This window comes from Ovis aries, chromosome 1 (assembly GCF_016772045.2).
Source record: "Ovis aries strain OAR_USU_Benz2616 breed Rambouillet chromosome 1, ARS-UI_Ramb_v3.0, whole genome shotgun sequence".
In the NCBI taxonomy this organism is placed as follows: domain Eukaryota; kingdom Metazoa; phylum Chordata; class Mammalia; order Artiodactyla; family Bovidae; genus Ovis; species Ovis aries.
In genome coordinates, this window is record NC_056054.1 from 124,499,742 (window position 1) to 124,513,972 (window position 14,231).

Genomic DNA, 14,231 nt, shown 5'->3' on the forward strand with positions numbered 1-14,231 from the left:
AGCTTCTTGATTTTTCTCAGTGTTAGGAGAAAAGTACATGCTTTGATAGCTGTGATATTTTATAAATGGATTCCCCAAATTGGCATTCTTTACGTGACCTTTTGGATATGACCTTCCAGTGTAGGTTTCAGTGTATGTCAGCACTCTCTTAAAGAAACTTGACTAATCTGTTAAGGTTGATACTTTTTTTTTAAAGCAGTAACTAAAGTGTTTGGTAGGTATTACATGTCAGGCATTAGCACTCAACATTTATTTATTCTCTAATCTCCATTAATTATGTGAGGTTGGCACTTTTTCATCTTATAGATGAGTAAACTGAGGTCTGTGGAGTGTAATGTAAGTCGCTTTCTCAGGGTCACAAAATGACTTAAAAGGGGGAGCAGGCAGTTTGACCCCAGGAACTGTGATCTTAATCACAGTTAAAGTGCAAATTACCTGGTAGCTTTTCTTAGAGTTGTATTCCTCAAACTTAAGTGACCTGACTGTGAGACATTTTTTAACATTAATATTCTGGCAGAACACCAATATAGGTGATGGTGAATCACAGCGTGATATTTGCTTTGATAAGTAGAGGGCAGACTGTGATTTCTGGAAATTCCTTGGTAGCTCAATGGTTAGAACTCCATGCTCCCACTGCAAAGTTGCAGCTTCAATCCCTGGTGGGGAAACTAAGATCCTGCAAGCCACATGGAGCAAGCAGCCCAGAATTTTTAGAAAGGGGGAAAAGTATGTAGTTTCCATTGTTTTGGAGTGGGTACAGATTACCACTGTTATCTAATAAGTGTATTCATATAATAAGCATAATTTAGAGATACTGGGTTTTTTTAGCAAGGTATTTTCTTTGTCTCTACCCACTGTATGAGTGAGAGGGTGGCTAGATACGTGGTTTCATTTCCCTTTCTTTCTTTCTAGGTCCCACCGCATCAGCCAGGACCTCCTGTAGTTGGTGCTCTCCAGCCACCTGCTTTCACGCCTCCTTTGGGAATTCCACCTCCAGGCTTTGGGCCTGGTGTTCCTCCTCCTCCACCTCCGCCACCATTTTTGCGCCCAGGATTCAACCCAATGCATTTGCCACCAGGTACACTAAGTTATTTGAGAATATACTCTCTTTTAAGAGCCTGAAATAAAGTGACACAACTTAAGTTGGCATTGTTTTTCTTATTCTAGGTTTTCTTCCTCCTGGACCCCCACCTCCTATAACTCCACCAGTATCCATTCCTCCTCCTCACACTCCACCAATAAGCATCCCAAACTGTAAGCATGTTTTTCCTTTGTGTTCACTTGTCCTCTTGGAGTTGGGAGTAGGAGGGAGAATGGACCAGTAATAGGTTCTGTAGTATGGCAAAAGAATGTTAACCGGGGTGATAATTAATTATTCAGCTTCACATGTTGATGTAATTATATTCCTTAGCTACTATCGCTGGTATAAATGAAGACACTACAAAAGACTTATCTATTGGAAATCCCATTCCAACAGTGGTGTCTGGGGCTAGAGGAAATGCCGAGTCTGGTGACAGTGTGAAAATGTATGGCTCTGCTGTGCCACCTGCTGCACCCACGAATCTGCCTACCCCTCCTGTAACCCAGCCTGTTTCACTTCTTGGTAAGTTCATTTTTTTTATCATTAGTTTTCTTTCCCCTGCCCAAGTTAGTCTTTTTAGAAACAGTGTTCATTTTGGTAAATTATTCTCTGAGGCTGTTTTCCTTGGAGGAAGATCTTTCTTTTAAATATGTGTACATGGTCTTCACCAAGCCTACCCTTAAGAGACAGCCTCAAAAATGAAATCATGTTTGTTTCTCTGTCTTGAATAAAAGTTTGGATTTGCACATCTTAATTTGGTATAGAAAAGTGATCAGACGAATCTCTATGAACGGGAATTGGTACATAGTCCATGATTAACAAAACCCCAGGCATCCTGGCATAATAAGTAAGATACAGACTTTTTTTTAAAGTAACATAGGTTTTTTTTTCCTGTCTGGATTAATTTTTATATATTTAAAATTCCTGGACTTTGATAGCATTCTCTGTAGGCTGGCAAAGAGACTCTCTTTGATACATTGCAATAAAATGGCTTTGTTACCTGAGTGACAGTTGCACAGCCTGAGGCAATGCTTTTCCACTGACCCCTCAGTTTCTCTTACAAAACTTAACCTGTTGTATTCTTTACCCACAACTCAACTTCAGAGATCCAAGGAAGTGTGGTTTAGATTGTTCACATCTTTAAGAGGCCTTACCCTTGCTTTCTTGAATTTAAATGAATATGCCATATACTTGTTACAGTGATCATCCTATAACAAATTATTATATTTGAAGTGGTATTGCTAACTTTAATTAACACTTGATTCTGATAACGGGTAGTTAATTTATCCTTACTATTGTAATGTTTCAATCTGTGAACCCATTGTATTTTTTAAAGGTGTGTGTGCACAAATGTTTGTTTTCCTAATCTTAGATTTTTTTAAGGAAAGAGCCCTATACTCCTGGGATATAGGGCTGTGGGACATTGGTTTGTGATGTAGGACATTTACTTTTCACCTGCAGTTTTCAGGACTGTTGGAAATTTTACTTTGTTGCGTGTACTACATTTATAATAAAAATTAATTTGTTTTTAAATGGCATGCTGTCTTCTGCCCTCTCCAAGACTGAGGTTAGGCTAACAATAAACTTGATTTTTATTTCTTTTATTACACAGACTGGGTAATAGTAAAAGAGGATTTATGGTTAAAATTTGTCACAAGTAGTGTCCAGTGGTCATTATATAATGCAAAATGATTTGTTTGATGGGGAAGTTACTTAAGAGGTCTGTGCCCTGATGGAAGTCATAGTAGAAGGAACAGTAGTAGACTGGGGGCCAGGAAACCTCAGTATCTTTGGATCTCAGTTTTGTTACAACCCCCCCTCCCCCATATTTGTAATAAGATGATTATATAAGAATCACAGTGGCTCTAAGTTGGGTAGAATTTTCTGATCACCCTCTTTCCTTCACCCCATACCCATGCCCCTGATTACGAATTCTCATTGAAATGAAATTTCCTACTCTGGTGTCCATAGATATTAGGTCGCCTGAGACTGTTTGCTTGCATTTGTGCTTTTTTTCTGGGTTTAGTAAATTCACTAAATCAGTGAAAAGATTTCATCATCTCTAAGACTTTGATAACCACTGGTTTTGAACAGCCTTCAAGAATAAATAACCCAGGGAGTTCCCCTGGTGGCCTAATGGTTAGGATTCCAGGCTTTCACTGCCGTGGCTTAGGTTCAGTCCCTGGGCTGGGAACCAAGATCCCACAAGCCACATGGCACAGCCAAAAACAAACAAGAATAAACATCCTGCCTTTTATTTAACATTTAGGCTTTGGAAACTCTGCCCTTAATTTCTTATCACTACTGAAATGTGTAATTTAAACTCATGTGAAACAAAACAAATCAAAGCTAGTCAGTGCTAGAAAAATAATCAAATTTCTTAGCATTTTTTGTTATGCAACATACCTGCTTAGATGGCCATCTCCTCCCACCCACCAGACTGGAAGTTCCATAAGAGAGGAACATTTATTAAGTGGATGGATGGATGCTTTTCAGTGTAGGGCTGTTTATACTTCACCTCTGACGATGATCTTTGTCCTTAACTTTGAAAACAAAAAATTTAGGAAATAAAGGTTGTTCCGCATCTGGAAAGGTTAAAATAACTGATATAGCATAAAAATAAGAACAGTTTTGTTTCAAATAAGCACTTTTAAGTAAAATGCAGTAGCTTTATTTGAATCATGAAAAAAATATACTTCTGTTTCCCTTCAATTAAAAATCTTGAAAAGAGTATCCCATGAATTTTGACCTTTTATAGAAATGAGACTTTTTAATGTATATGCAAATAAAGGAGGATTTATCCAAAAGACTGATCACAATTCCATCATTTTGATAAGGGAATATAGTAATCACATGCAGTATTGTAGTACTGAAGGATCAGTAAGTAGGTTGGACATTGTTGATGTCAGCCACGAAACAGAAGACTAGAACTAAGATGCTTTCATGTTTTCTCTTGGTGCTCTAATGTTTTCTCTTATGATAATAAAAAGCAACATTACACTATACAGAAAAGTTTAAGCCTAGGAGGTGAGACTAAACTTCAGCTTCTTCATCTGTGAGAAAAGAAATAAAAATGTTAAACCAGGGTGTTGGGATGATTTAGTTGGACTAACATAAACATATATAAACACCTGACGTGGGGCCTGTCACAAAGTAGGCACTCAGTGAATGGTGGGTGCTTATTACAGGTAAGAAATATCATAGACAATATTTAGAATAAAGAGGAGTATTTATACTTGGAAATTCTAAAATTATATTACTGTAGCTATAATTTATTTTAAATTGTTCTAATTGTCAGCAGTAGAAGTAGTTTTTTTAGGAAAGTATGTATCTTGGCATGGTTGCCTCAGATATTTTTACAGTATATTAAACGAGGTGATAAGTTCACATATATAGAAGTTCCATCATGGCTTAGTGATAAAATGTGTATTGGTTATATAGTAGTGGCATTTCATTTTAATAGCATGATATGGTATCTGTATTTATCCTATTCATGATACTCAAATTGTTTTCTTACAATGAAAGGTAAATATGTCCTTGAGAGTTAACTGAGTTCTTGGATCTTAATTTCTGAAAGGTGGCAATGATGTTTTTAAACTAGAGGGGCCAGTAAAATGTTCAACAGATCTTCCAAAGTTCTGTTGTTGCCCTTGGTTATGAAGGAGGCAGTGGGGTGCTTTAAGGATGGTTTGGTTTAAAGAGTTTTCTGAATGATCAGACTTAAGTGTAGGTGTTGGTTTAGAAGTGATGACTCTCTGTTTCTGGAATTGGGCTGAGGTAGCCCACACCACCAGATTTGTGGAGAACCACTTCCATCTTCTAGAGATTTTTTATTGTTTTAGTAACCGATAATCTGAAAACATAAAAACTATTTGATGCACAATAATAACTTATCACTTGATTTTAAAGGAATCTGTGCTTAATACCTCATACTTCCAAATAGCTTGCTAGAGCAGTGGTCATTTCATTAAAGTTAATAGTTTACAGTTGTTGACCATTTAGAAGAGAAGGAATATTAAAGATAATAGCAATTCAGTACATTCTCTTTACTGTATAAGTGTATGTATTTATTACTTTTCCAAACTTATGTATAACATGTATCTCTAATACAATGTACAACATATTCTTATTTAAAATTTCATTGTAATGTGAAATTTGGGTTACTTTCGTGTTCCAAACAATAAAAAAAATACACAAAAAAATGTTTGTTTGTGTTACATATCTATTGTGTTACCAGCATATCCAAAATATCTTTTCAAGGAATAAATTAAGCTAAGTCAGATTCATTCCTATTGTGCAAAATTGAAGTCTCTTCTCTTGTCAGGTACATACATTCATTAATTATTATTATACAGAGATTCTCCCCAGTTTTGTCACAGTGCTATGTAAACTGATGGTAAACTTTCTAAGTAAGAATTGGGTATGTGTAAGATTCCATCTTATTGATAATATTTGTTACCAAAGATTTAAAGCACAGTCACAGATCAGTGGCCTACAAGCTGAATTGCTGGACAGTAGTATGATGTATTTCGTGCTTGATTTTTCACACTTCCTTGCCTGGCGTTTGATTTTCCATAATTTGAACACATCAAGAATTATGTAGACCAAATTGGTTTGTAAATTAATCAGGTATATTTGCTTTTATGCTGTAGCTGTGACCTTAATACTCTCTTGAAGATGAACAATTTTATTGTCAACTTCTGTAATTTCACCTGATTCTTGAACAGTGCTGGGATTAGGGGCTTCAACTCCTGTGCAGTTGAAAATCCACTTTTAATTTTATAGTTGGCCCTCAGTAACCGAGGTCCCACATCTGTAGATTCAACCAACCACATACCCTGTAGTACGTATTTACTGGGAAAGCAGTCTGTGTAAGTGGGTCCGTACAGTTCAAATCTGTGTTTTTCAAGGGTCAACGGTACTTTAAAATTAATATTTTGAGTTGTGATTTCACTTAGATTTAGAGTTTTCTCCCCAGAATTTTAATTTTTCTGTAATTTTTAATATTTTATATTAGAACATTAGAGCACCAATCTACTAGTATGAATAACATTTAAAGGAATCCTGAAGAAAATTCTCAATATTTTTTTTAATGGTAATGTCTAATTTTTAAAACACTTTTTGCATTTTAATTTTTTTCTTATTGTAGATTTGGTTATGATATTGGTTATATTCAATTATAACCTAGAGGGGTCTACCAAATGTCCCTTTGTCCTATAAAAGTGTTCTTTGAAAGCTTTAAAATATTTGAATTGGTACTCTAAATATTGTATTTTATTATTCCACTAGTGTTTTATACTTAGAAATGCTTCCAAAATACTCATCACAGTGCTTCTTTCAACTTTGTATAAAAACATTGTTCATTGAATGATTAATAGTGATCAATCCACAACAAATACTTACTTTGGGTATGAATTTATACATGAGTATACTGTATTTTCTCAGAAGGTGAAGCACTTCAAACAAAAGCTTGGGAAAGTCTCGCACAAAAACGTGAAAGGTGCTCATCACATTGTCTCCATCTCTGTCTGCACCTTCTAGGCTGCAGAACTCCAGCCTAGAGAGTCTCTTTTTAATTTAAACCTGACAGCTTTTGGGGCGTAAGGTAGGTAGGAGGGACAGAAACTCTGGGCTCTAGATTGATTTTTGGTAGACAAGGATAATGCTGTGAAGAATTGCAGGTAAGATTTTTTCCAGATAACACTGAAAATTACGGATGATCTCATTCAGTGATGGATTACCAGTATATCCCAGACTTCTTGAGTCCAGTAATACAACTGTTAACTCTAAGTCACACCTGTTATGCTTTTGTATACAAACTGAAATTCTAAAAAAAAAAACTATAAAAGATCTATAGGAAAATTGACCAAACCTTATTGTAGATTATTTTGTGAAAAAAAACAAGAAGTCATTTTTAAGAGATAATGGTTTCTGGTTTTTTGGTTTTTTTTTTTCATTTAAAATTAGGGTTTTCATGTCCTATGCCATGCTAAAAATAGATATACATCTTAGTGTACTTACACTATATATTATTGAAACTCAAATTTCTTTTAAGTCTTTGCTACCATTCCTTTTTTTTTTGGTGTAGTAATGTATAATGCAATCTAACGTGCTTTCTCTCTCATTCTTTGTAAACTAGCTCATTTTTTTCATTCTCCCCAGCTCCCAACACAGTACCTGCTAGAAGAATCACCTGAGAGTCTCTTCAGAATAATTACGCCCTAATTATTATTAATTGGTGAATCTAGGCAAAGGTACAACATGTTTGGGTTGTACTATTATTTCAATTTCCTGAAGGTCTGTAGTTTAAAAGAAAAAAAGACAGCTTTCAATGGTTCAACAAACATATCTGTATGCCTAGAGGCTCTCAGGGCGTTGATGGGAGAGATGAGAGTGGCTGGTATATCTTTTTCCTTGTGTGAACAGATTTCGAATTAGGTTCATGCACAGTGCCACAGTGGCATTCTTTTGGAATCATAAAAGGTGAAACTGCGACTGGGAGCGGAAAAGGAGGTTGTGAAAGAACATTGCAGCTTTCCTCAAAATAAATTTCAGGTCTTCATAGGTAAGGAAAGAGACCGCCCTGGGGAGAGACTGTTTTTGCCCCCTGAGAGGTATCTTGCCTATGAGTTTAGTTGTCAGTTTATGCCACCACCATACATTCATATGTTCAACATGTTTACTCCCAGTACCTACTGTGGACCAGGCACCGTTCAGGGTACTAGAGATACCTGAATGACAAAAGAAGGCCTATCTTCCTGGAGCTTACATTCTAGCAGGGACTTAGATAATAAGTAAACTAATAATTTCACATGGAGATATTCTTGTGAAGAGAGTAAAGCAGAGAACGGGACTGGAGGAATGTCGTGTAAAGTGTGCTGTTCTGAATAAAATGGCTGGAGAAGGCTTCTGAGGAGGTAATACAGAGAGAAATAATAAGAGGAAAGAGTCGTGTAGATGCAGAGGAAGAGCATCTCATTTAGGCAAGACAGAAGGGGAGCTTGGACTGAGAACAAACTGCAGAAGGCTGTAGGGCTGGAACAAGGTGAACATAAGAGCAGCCATGATGAGTTCAGAGCCAGTTATCAAGGGTCAGTCGAGAGTGCAACAGCAAGTGTAGGTGTGAACACTGTTGTGAACTGGTTTTCATTTTTCAAAGGATTGTATATGGCCATTCTGGAGAAAGCAAACTGCAAGAGTTGGTAAGAGTGGAATGAGGGGACTATTTTGGATGAAGATAGAGCCTTCAAAGTGACTCTCTTACTTACATACGTGGGAGAAGAGCCAAGAATGACTACGTTTTGTTCTTTGTTTGTTTTTTTTAACCTGAGCATTTGGTAGTGTAATCGCCATTCCTGAAATGGGAAAATCTCAAAGAGGAGTGGGTTTAGGGTGAGGATGTCAAGTTAAATTTGTTGGATGTTTTGAGATATAGATGCAGATGTCAGCTAAACAACTGGTAAAGATAAGTTCTGGTGTTGTCAGCAAATATAAATGACATTTACAGCCACCAGTCGTGAAATTACCTAGGGAGGGGATATAGTGCGAGGGATGAGCCCAGGAATACTGCAGCATTTAGCAGTTGAAAATACGGTACAGAGAACTAAGAGTTTGTATATATCAACCATTTAAGCCTTACAATCCTTTGAAGTCAACAGTTATCCCCATTTCGTAGCTAGGGCGTAAGAGGCATAAAGAGATGAAGTAACCTGCCCGAGGTCACAGCTCTTTGTGGCAGTGCCTGGAATTGAAGGTACCCTTGTTCCAACCCCCGTGCTTTTAGCCACTGTCCTGTACTGTTCCATCCAGCAAAGGCACAGCCAGGGAGCTAGGAAACAGTAGAGGGAGGTACTCTGGAAGCTGAGTAAAGAAAGTTCCTACGGAGGAGGGGAGACAGCAACCATCAGAGGCCATTGTTGGGTCAAAGAGGAGTGCTGAGACTTGCCAACTGGTTTTAGCAAAATGAAAACTTCTGGGTGACTTTGGAAAATGTGGTTTTATTGGAGTGATGGGTTCAAAAGCCTGTATAAGGATATGTATAGGAGAGAATGAGCGATGAGGCAATGGTGCAGTGATTCTGGACATCTTACTCTGAGGAGATGTGCCATATGGGGGAACATTAAAATGGCGGTGAGAGCTGAAGGGAGATCCACAGTAAGGGAGGGTTTGTTGTTGTTTTTTTAATTTCTAAAAGGTGGACAGAACTCCAGCATGTTATTACTGGAAAACCCGGGAGGGGAAATTTTTGATGCAACAAAGAGAGATTTTGCTAGGTTGATATTCTTATATAGATGAGAGGGGGGCCTAGATTTGGGGTTTGAGTGTGGGGCTTCATTTAGCCTTTGGAACACATGTTCCAAACATGTTCACAGACGGAAGGAGCAATACGGATACAGGTGCAGGTAAAGGGTAGGTTTGGTGGTAGGTGGGTGGATGAAAAAGTCTTTCTAAATGCCTTTTTTTTTAATGCTATACCAACTAGGATAAATAAAACATATCCATTTAACATTACTTGGTAATGAAAAGAAATGAAGTACTCATACATGCTATAACATGGATGGGCCTTGAAAAGATAAGCTAAGTGAAAGAATCCAGTCACAAAGGGTCGCGTATTGTATGATTCCACTTACATGAAATGTCCAGAATAGCCAAGTCCATAGAGACAGATGGAATGTTGGTTGCCTGGAGGTTGGGGGAAATGGGGAATGGTAGTTAATGAATACAGGGTTTCTTTTTGAGATGATAAAAATTGTTCTAAAATTTATTTTGATGGTTGCCCAACTCTGAATATGTTTAAAAAAACATTGAACTACACCCTTTACATGGGTGAATTGTAGGCTATATGAATTTTACCTCCCAGAAGCTATATAAAACCAACCAGGCAAGAGCAGACAATTAAGGAAAAACAGGAACATTTGAAACATACCTAGAAGCATAAGAATGTGAATTGACTCCAGAAATTAGAATTGCTGGCCAGGATTAAGGGAGCATTTGTGGTTGTAGTTACAAATAAAATGAGGCCAGTCAGCATGTTGGGGGTGGTGCCCAGCCATATTCAGGGGCAGATTAGGTAGAAGAGTTCCATTTAAAACCAATTTCCAAGCAGCGTGGTGAGGGAGAACCATGGACTCCCAAGACAGGTAAGGAGGAAAGGAAAGATGTGAGTGGCATGGGGAACATGATCCTAGTGGGATTGATGGTGGTTTGGGGTACTTGAAAATGAGAATTCGGAAGTAACGAAGTTGCTACTGATGAAAAGTCCAGGACTTCCCAGAGGCATTGGCTGTGGTAGATGAAAGACGAGATGATTGGTGGAGAAGAGGCAGAACCACCATCCTTTCTGCTGATTGGCCTTTTCAGATGTTCCCTCTGCCCTTCCTCCCCTTGCTCTCCCCCATTTCCTTCTTCACATAGCAAATCCTTGCTTTTTTTAAAAAAGAAAAAATCCAACTTAAATTTACATCATCTGTGAAAGAATACAAGTAACACATTCAGCTGGGCTCTGCCACAGTAAATAAGTCAAGCCTTATTCTTCTGAGATTTCAAGGTCCACACTGGTCTCCAACCATATCAACCTTCCCCTCCCACACCACCCCTTTAGCCTTTTAACATACTTGTTTCTTATTTCCCATGATTACCAACATCTTTGCTATAGAAAGCAGTGGCATCTCTCTAATCTTGATACTTGTTTTTTAGTTGTGGAACAATTGAGGGCTTTTTGACTCATAGGAAATAGCCTTGGCTATTTAAACTCCAATGAGTTTCTTCCCCAGTAGCTTGGACGGTAAAGAATCCACCTGCAATGCAGGAGACCCGAGTTCGATCTCTGGGTCAGGAGGACCCCCTGGAGGAGGGTATGGCAACCCACTCCAGTATTATTGCCTGGAGAATTCCATGGACAGGGGAGCCTGGCGGGCTACAGTTCATGGGGTCGCAAAGAGTCTGACATGACTGAAGTGACTTAGCACACACGCACGAGTTTCTGCTACTTGAATTTAAATAATTTGTCTGCCTTAAAATCTTGCTGTATTAGAAAATTTGGAGTTTTCTATGTACTGTGCTGTTTCCCCAGGTCTGAATTCCTCCCTTTTTTGTTTCATCCATATTCTGGATAAGTTAGCACCCTGACTGCTAATCTTCTGAGCTCTATATATTTAATCAATCTCTTGAGCACATTTCCATCAGGCGTAGCCCAGGCCTCTCCAACCCTCAGTGTTACCGTGTGAAGTTTGTCATCTGTCTCCAGAAATTGCTTCTGTTATTAAATTTCTGCATTGCACAGATGCCTCCATCCTCTCGTTCAAAGCAGAGAGCTGTTTGCCCCCAGCTCTTCGATTCTGCCTGTGCTGCTGTTGAAAAGCTTAAATGTTCCTCCTCCTCTATCACCTAGTCGTCTCTCACCTCTGTTTCCTGGATCCTTGAAATAAGAGCCTCACTACTCTCTAATATCCTCCCTCCTCCCCCTTCTTGCTTTCCTGAAAGATGGATCTTTCAAAAATGAACATAGGACCATCCCTGCTAAAAATCCCTTTGTGGTTTTCCCACCATTCTAGATCAGTCCAAGTTCCTTATTACGCATCGAAGACCTGGATTGCCCCAGCCTACCTTGTTCGGCCTCACACATCTCATCTTTTTTTGTTTTTCTAATTTTTAATTGATAGCGATTTATATTTGTACAGATTCTAGCTGCTTCAATAATAAACCTCACCTTCTCTCCTCGATTTTCATTCAAAAGACATTCTGCTGCAGTAACAGCATACTTGAGCTTGCTAATAGGCCTTTTCAAAAGCGCCATCCTCTTGATGGTTAATATCCTTCCTTCGTAGTGTTGGCCTGGATATTTTTCCCGTCTGTTGACACCTAATTCAGACATCTCATGAGACTTCTGCTCATTTTCACACACACCGACTTTTATCAGGTTTACTCTTGTCACCATACTAGTGTGTGCCATCTCCTATAGCAATTAACATTTGTCTCTACTAGGCTATATTCTGTTTGAAGGAAAAGATTATTATTTTTAGTCCTTATATCCCCAGCACATGCTTCCCTGGTGGCCAAGTGGTAAAGAATCCACCTGCCAATGCAGGTTTGATCCCTGGGTCGGGAAGTTCCCCTGGAGAACGAAATGGCAACCCACTCCAGTTTTCTTGCCTGAGGTGCCTGGCAGGCAACAGTCCACAGGGTCGACACAGGTTGGGACACAACTTAGCGACTAAAGAACAATATCCCCAGCACAGTAAATGTGTTAACAATGTAAAAAAAGCTTCGATGTTCAACACATATATGGGTGAAATTTTTTTTTTTTAAGTTTGTAACTCCCGAAAATTTGTCCGTGGTATATTGCACATCAAACTTTGAAATAAAATGAATAATTGCTTTGAATGTCCTTTAGACCTGGGTAACTCACTGCATATTCCACTGGTATGTGTATAACATCAGCTTTCTTAATAAAAATGAAATTCAGCTGTTATCCCTATCAGGGGCTTATACCACCTGATATGTTTTTTTAATCAAATGTAACTTTAATTAAAAGCAGTACTTTTTTGTTCACTGCAAACAACAGATGAGCAAAAGAAATCTGTAATTCTACCACTTGTGTATTTTGAAGGCCAACATTTGGTACTATGGAAATACTGTCAGGGGAGTTTGTACTTTGTTGGCCCATGAAGAGTTAAAGGGAAATCAGCTTATTTATGAAAGAGGAAAAGTATTTGAATGTATAATATTTTAAGTAAATCCCAAATACAAATATCCACATAGGTTGGATAGATAAATTAGGCTTTTTTTTTTTTTCTTTATAAAAATATGCTTTGGGCAATTTCCCTGGTGGTCCAGTTGTTAGGACTCTGCATTCACTGCCATGGACTCTGGTTCAATACCTTGTTGGGGAACTAAGATCCCAAAAGCCTCATGTTGTGGCCAAAAGTTTAAAATAATTTTTTTTTAAGTGTCTGTAGGATGTTTCATTATATGGGACTTCCCTGGAGGTCCAGTGGCTAAGACTTCACTCTCCCAGTGCAGGGGCTTGGAGTTCAGCCCCTGCTCAGGGTGCTAGATCCCACATGCCACAATAAAGATCCAGTTAGACAAAATAAGTATTAAAAGATATATGTATGCATGTGCTGTGAAAGCTAACCCTGTTAAGTCAATATGTACCCTCAGATGCATGTTACAAAGAACTTAGAAATGCGTTCCTAGACATAGGTTTATATTTTACAAAGAATCATTGCCCATTTGATCTCTGTACAAAGATTGAGGTTGGCCTTTGGCAGCTGTCAGATTGGTAGTTGAGGAACCCATCAGTATATCCATTGTCCTGGAAAGATGTTTCCTCTTAAAGATTCATCTGAACTTAATTCTTTTGTTATAATAAGATACTTTTAACCCCTTCCCCGTCTCTCAAGTATAATTTAAAACTTGCTCTTGGCCCCTTGAGCTTATAGTTTGCTACTAGAATGTGCCACACCAAGTCTTCTAACAGAGTAAACATTTATCATTTTTATCCTTGAGTAAAAGCTGGTGGGAAAGGAAAATTTTATTTCGGTGCTTCTGTATATGATAAACTATTGAAAGAGGCTGTACACGGGCACGTATATTTTATGTTGCTTGTTTTAAGTCCACAAGTGTTGGTACTGTATGATTTCTTTAAAAAGTGGGAGCAAGGAAATACCTCAGATGCCGATTGTCTCACTATATGGTACAGTCTCAGTAAATGTACACTAAATGGCATCAAGAAAGTTTGCTGTGAATTTCCTATCACTCTGAGGTCGAGTATAAGTGTGAAGAGTCTATGAAGGGATGACGTCTTTGCCTCATTCATCCAGTTCATTTGTGGCTTTTCGTTATGGTAATTAACATTTTCTTAGGCCTGATAACATGGAAGCTTAATTTCTTTCAATTACCAAACTGCTTGACTCTAAACTGTGGTGGATATTGGGGGACCAAGAGAGGCTAATAAGATCTTAATGATCAGAAATACAAAACATGGTGTTTTTGCAAAGTGAAATACTTGGTGTTAGGATATTTACCATCTGTCAAAATAGATATATAGAATAATAACTTCAGCACTTAGCTATGTGCCAAGCTCTGAGCTCATGCTTATGTGTTTTATCCCATTTAATATCAGCAAAAAGCAGGTATTATTCCTATT

The 14,231-nt window shown here is 38.1% G+C and overlaps 1 protein-coding gene across 3 annotated transcripts in view; it reads left to right on the top strand.

The window, feature by feature from the left end:
• Positions 1–14,231, top strand: part of SCAF4 (SR-related CTD associated factor 4) — a 60,939-nt gene that overhangs the window by 41,989 nt on the left and 4,719 nt on the right. For 2 of the 3 annotated variants that reach the window (XM_015092376.3, XM_060403802.1), the window contains 3 exons: positions 913–1,078; positions 1,168–1,254; positions 1,412–1,603. In XM_015092376.3, the coding sequence (XP_014947862.1) occupies positions 913–1,078; positions 1,168–1,254; positions 1,412–1,603 (445 nt within the window). The remainder of the gene's footprint in view (positions 1–912; positions 1,079–1,167; positions 1,255–1,411; positions 1,604–14,231) is intronic. The other variant, XM_012186474.4, reaches the window with a different exon arrangement.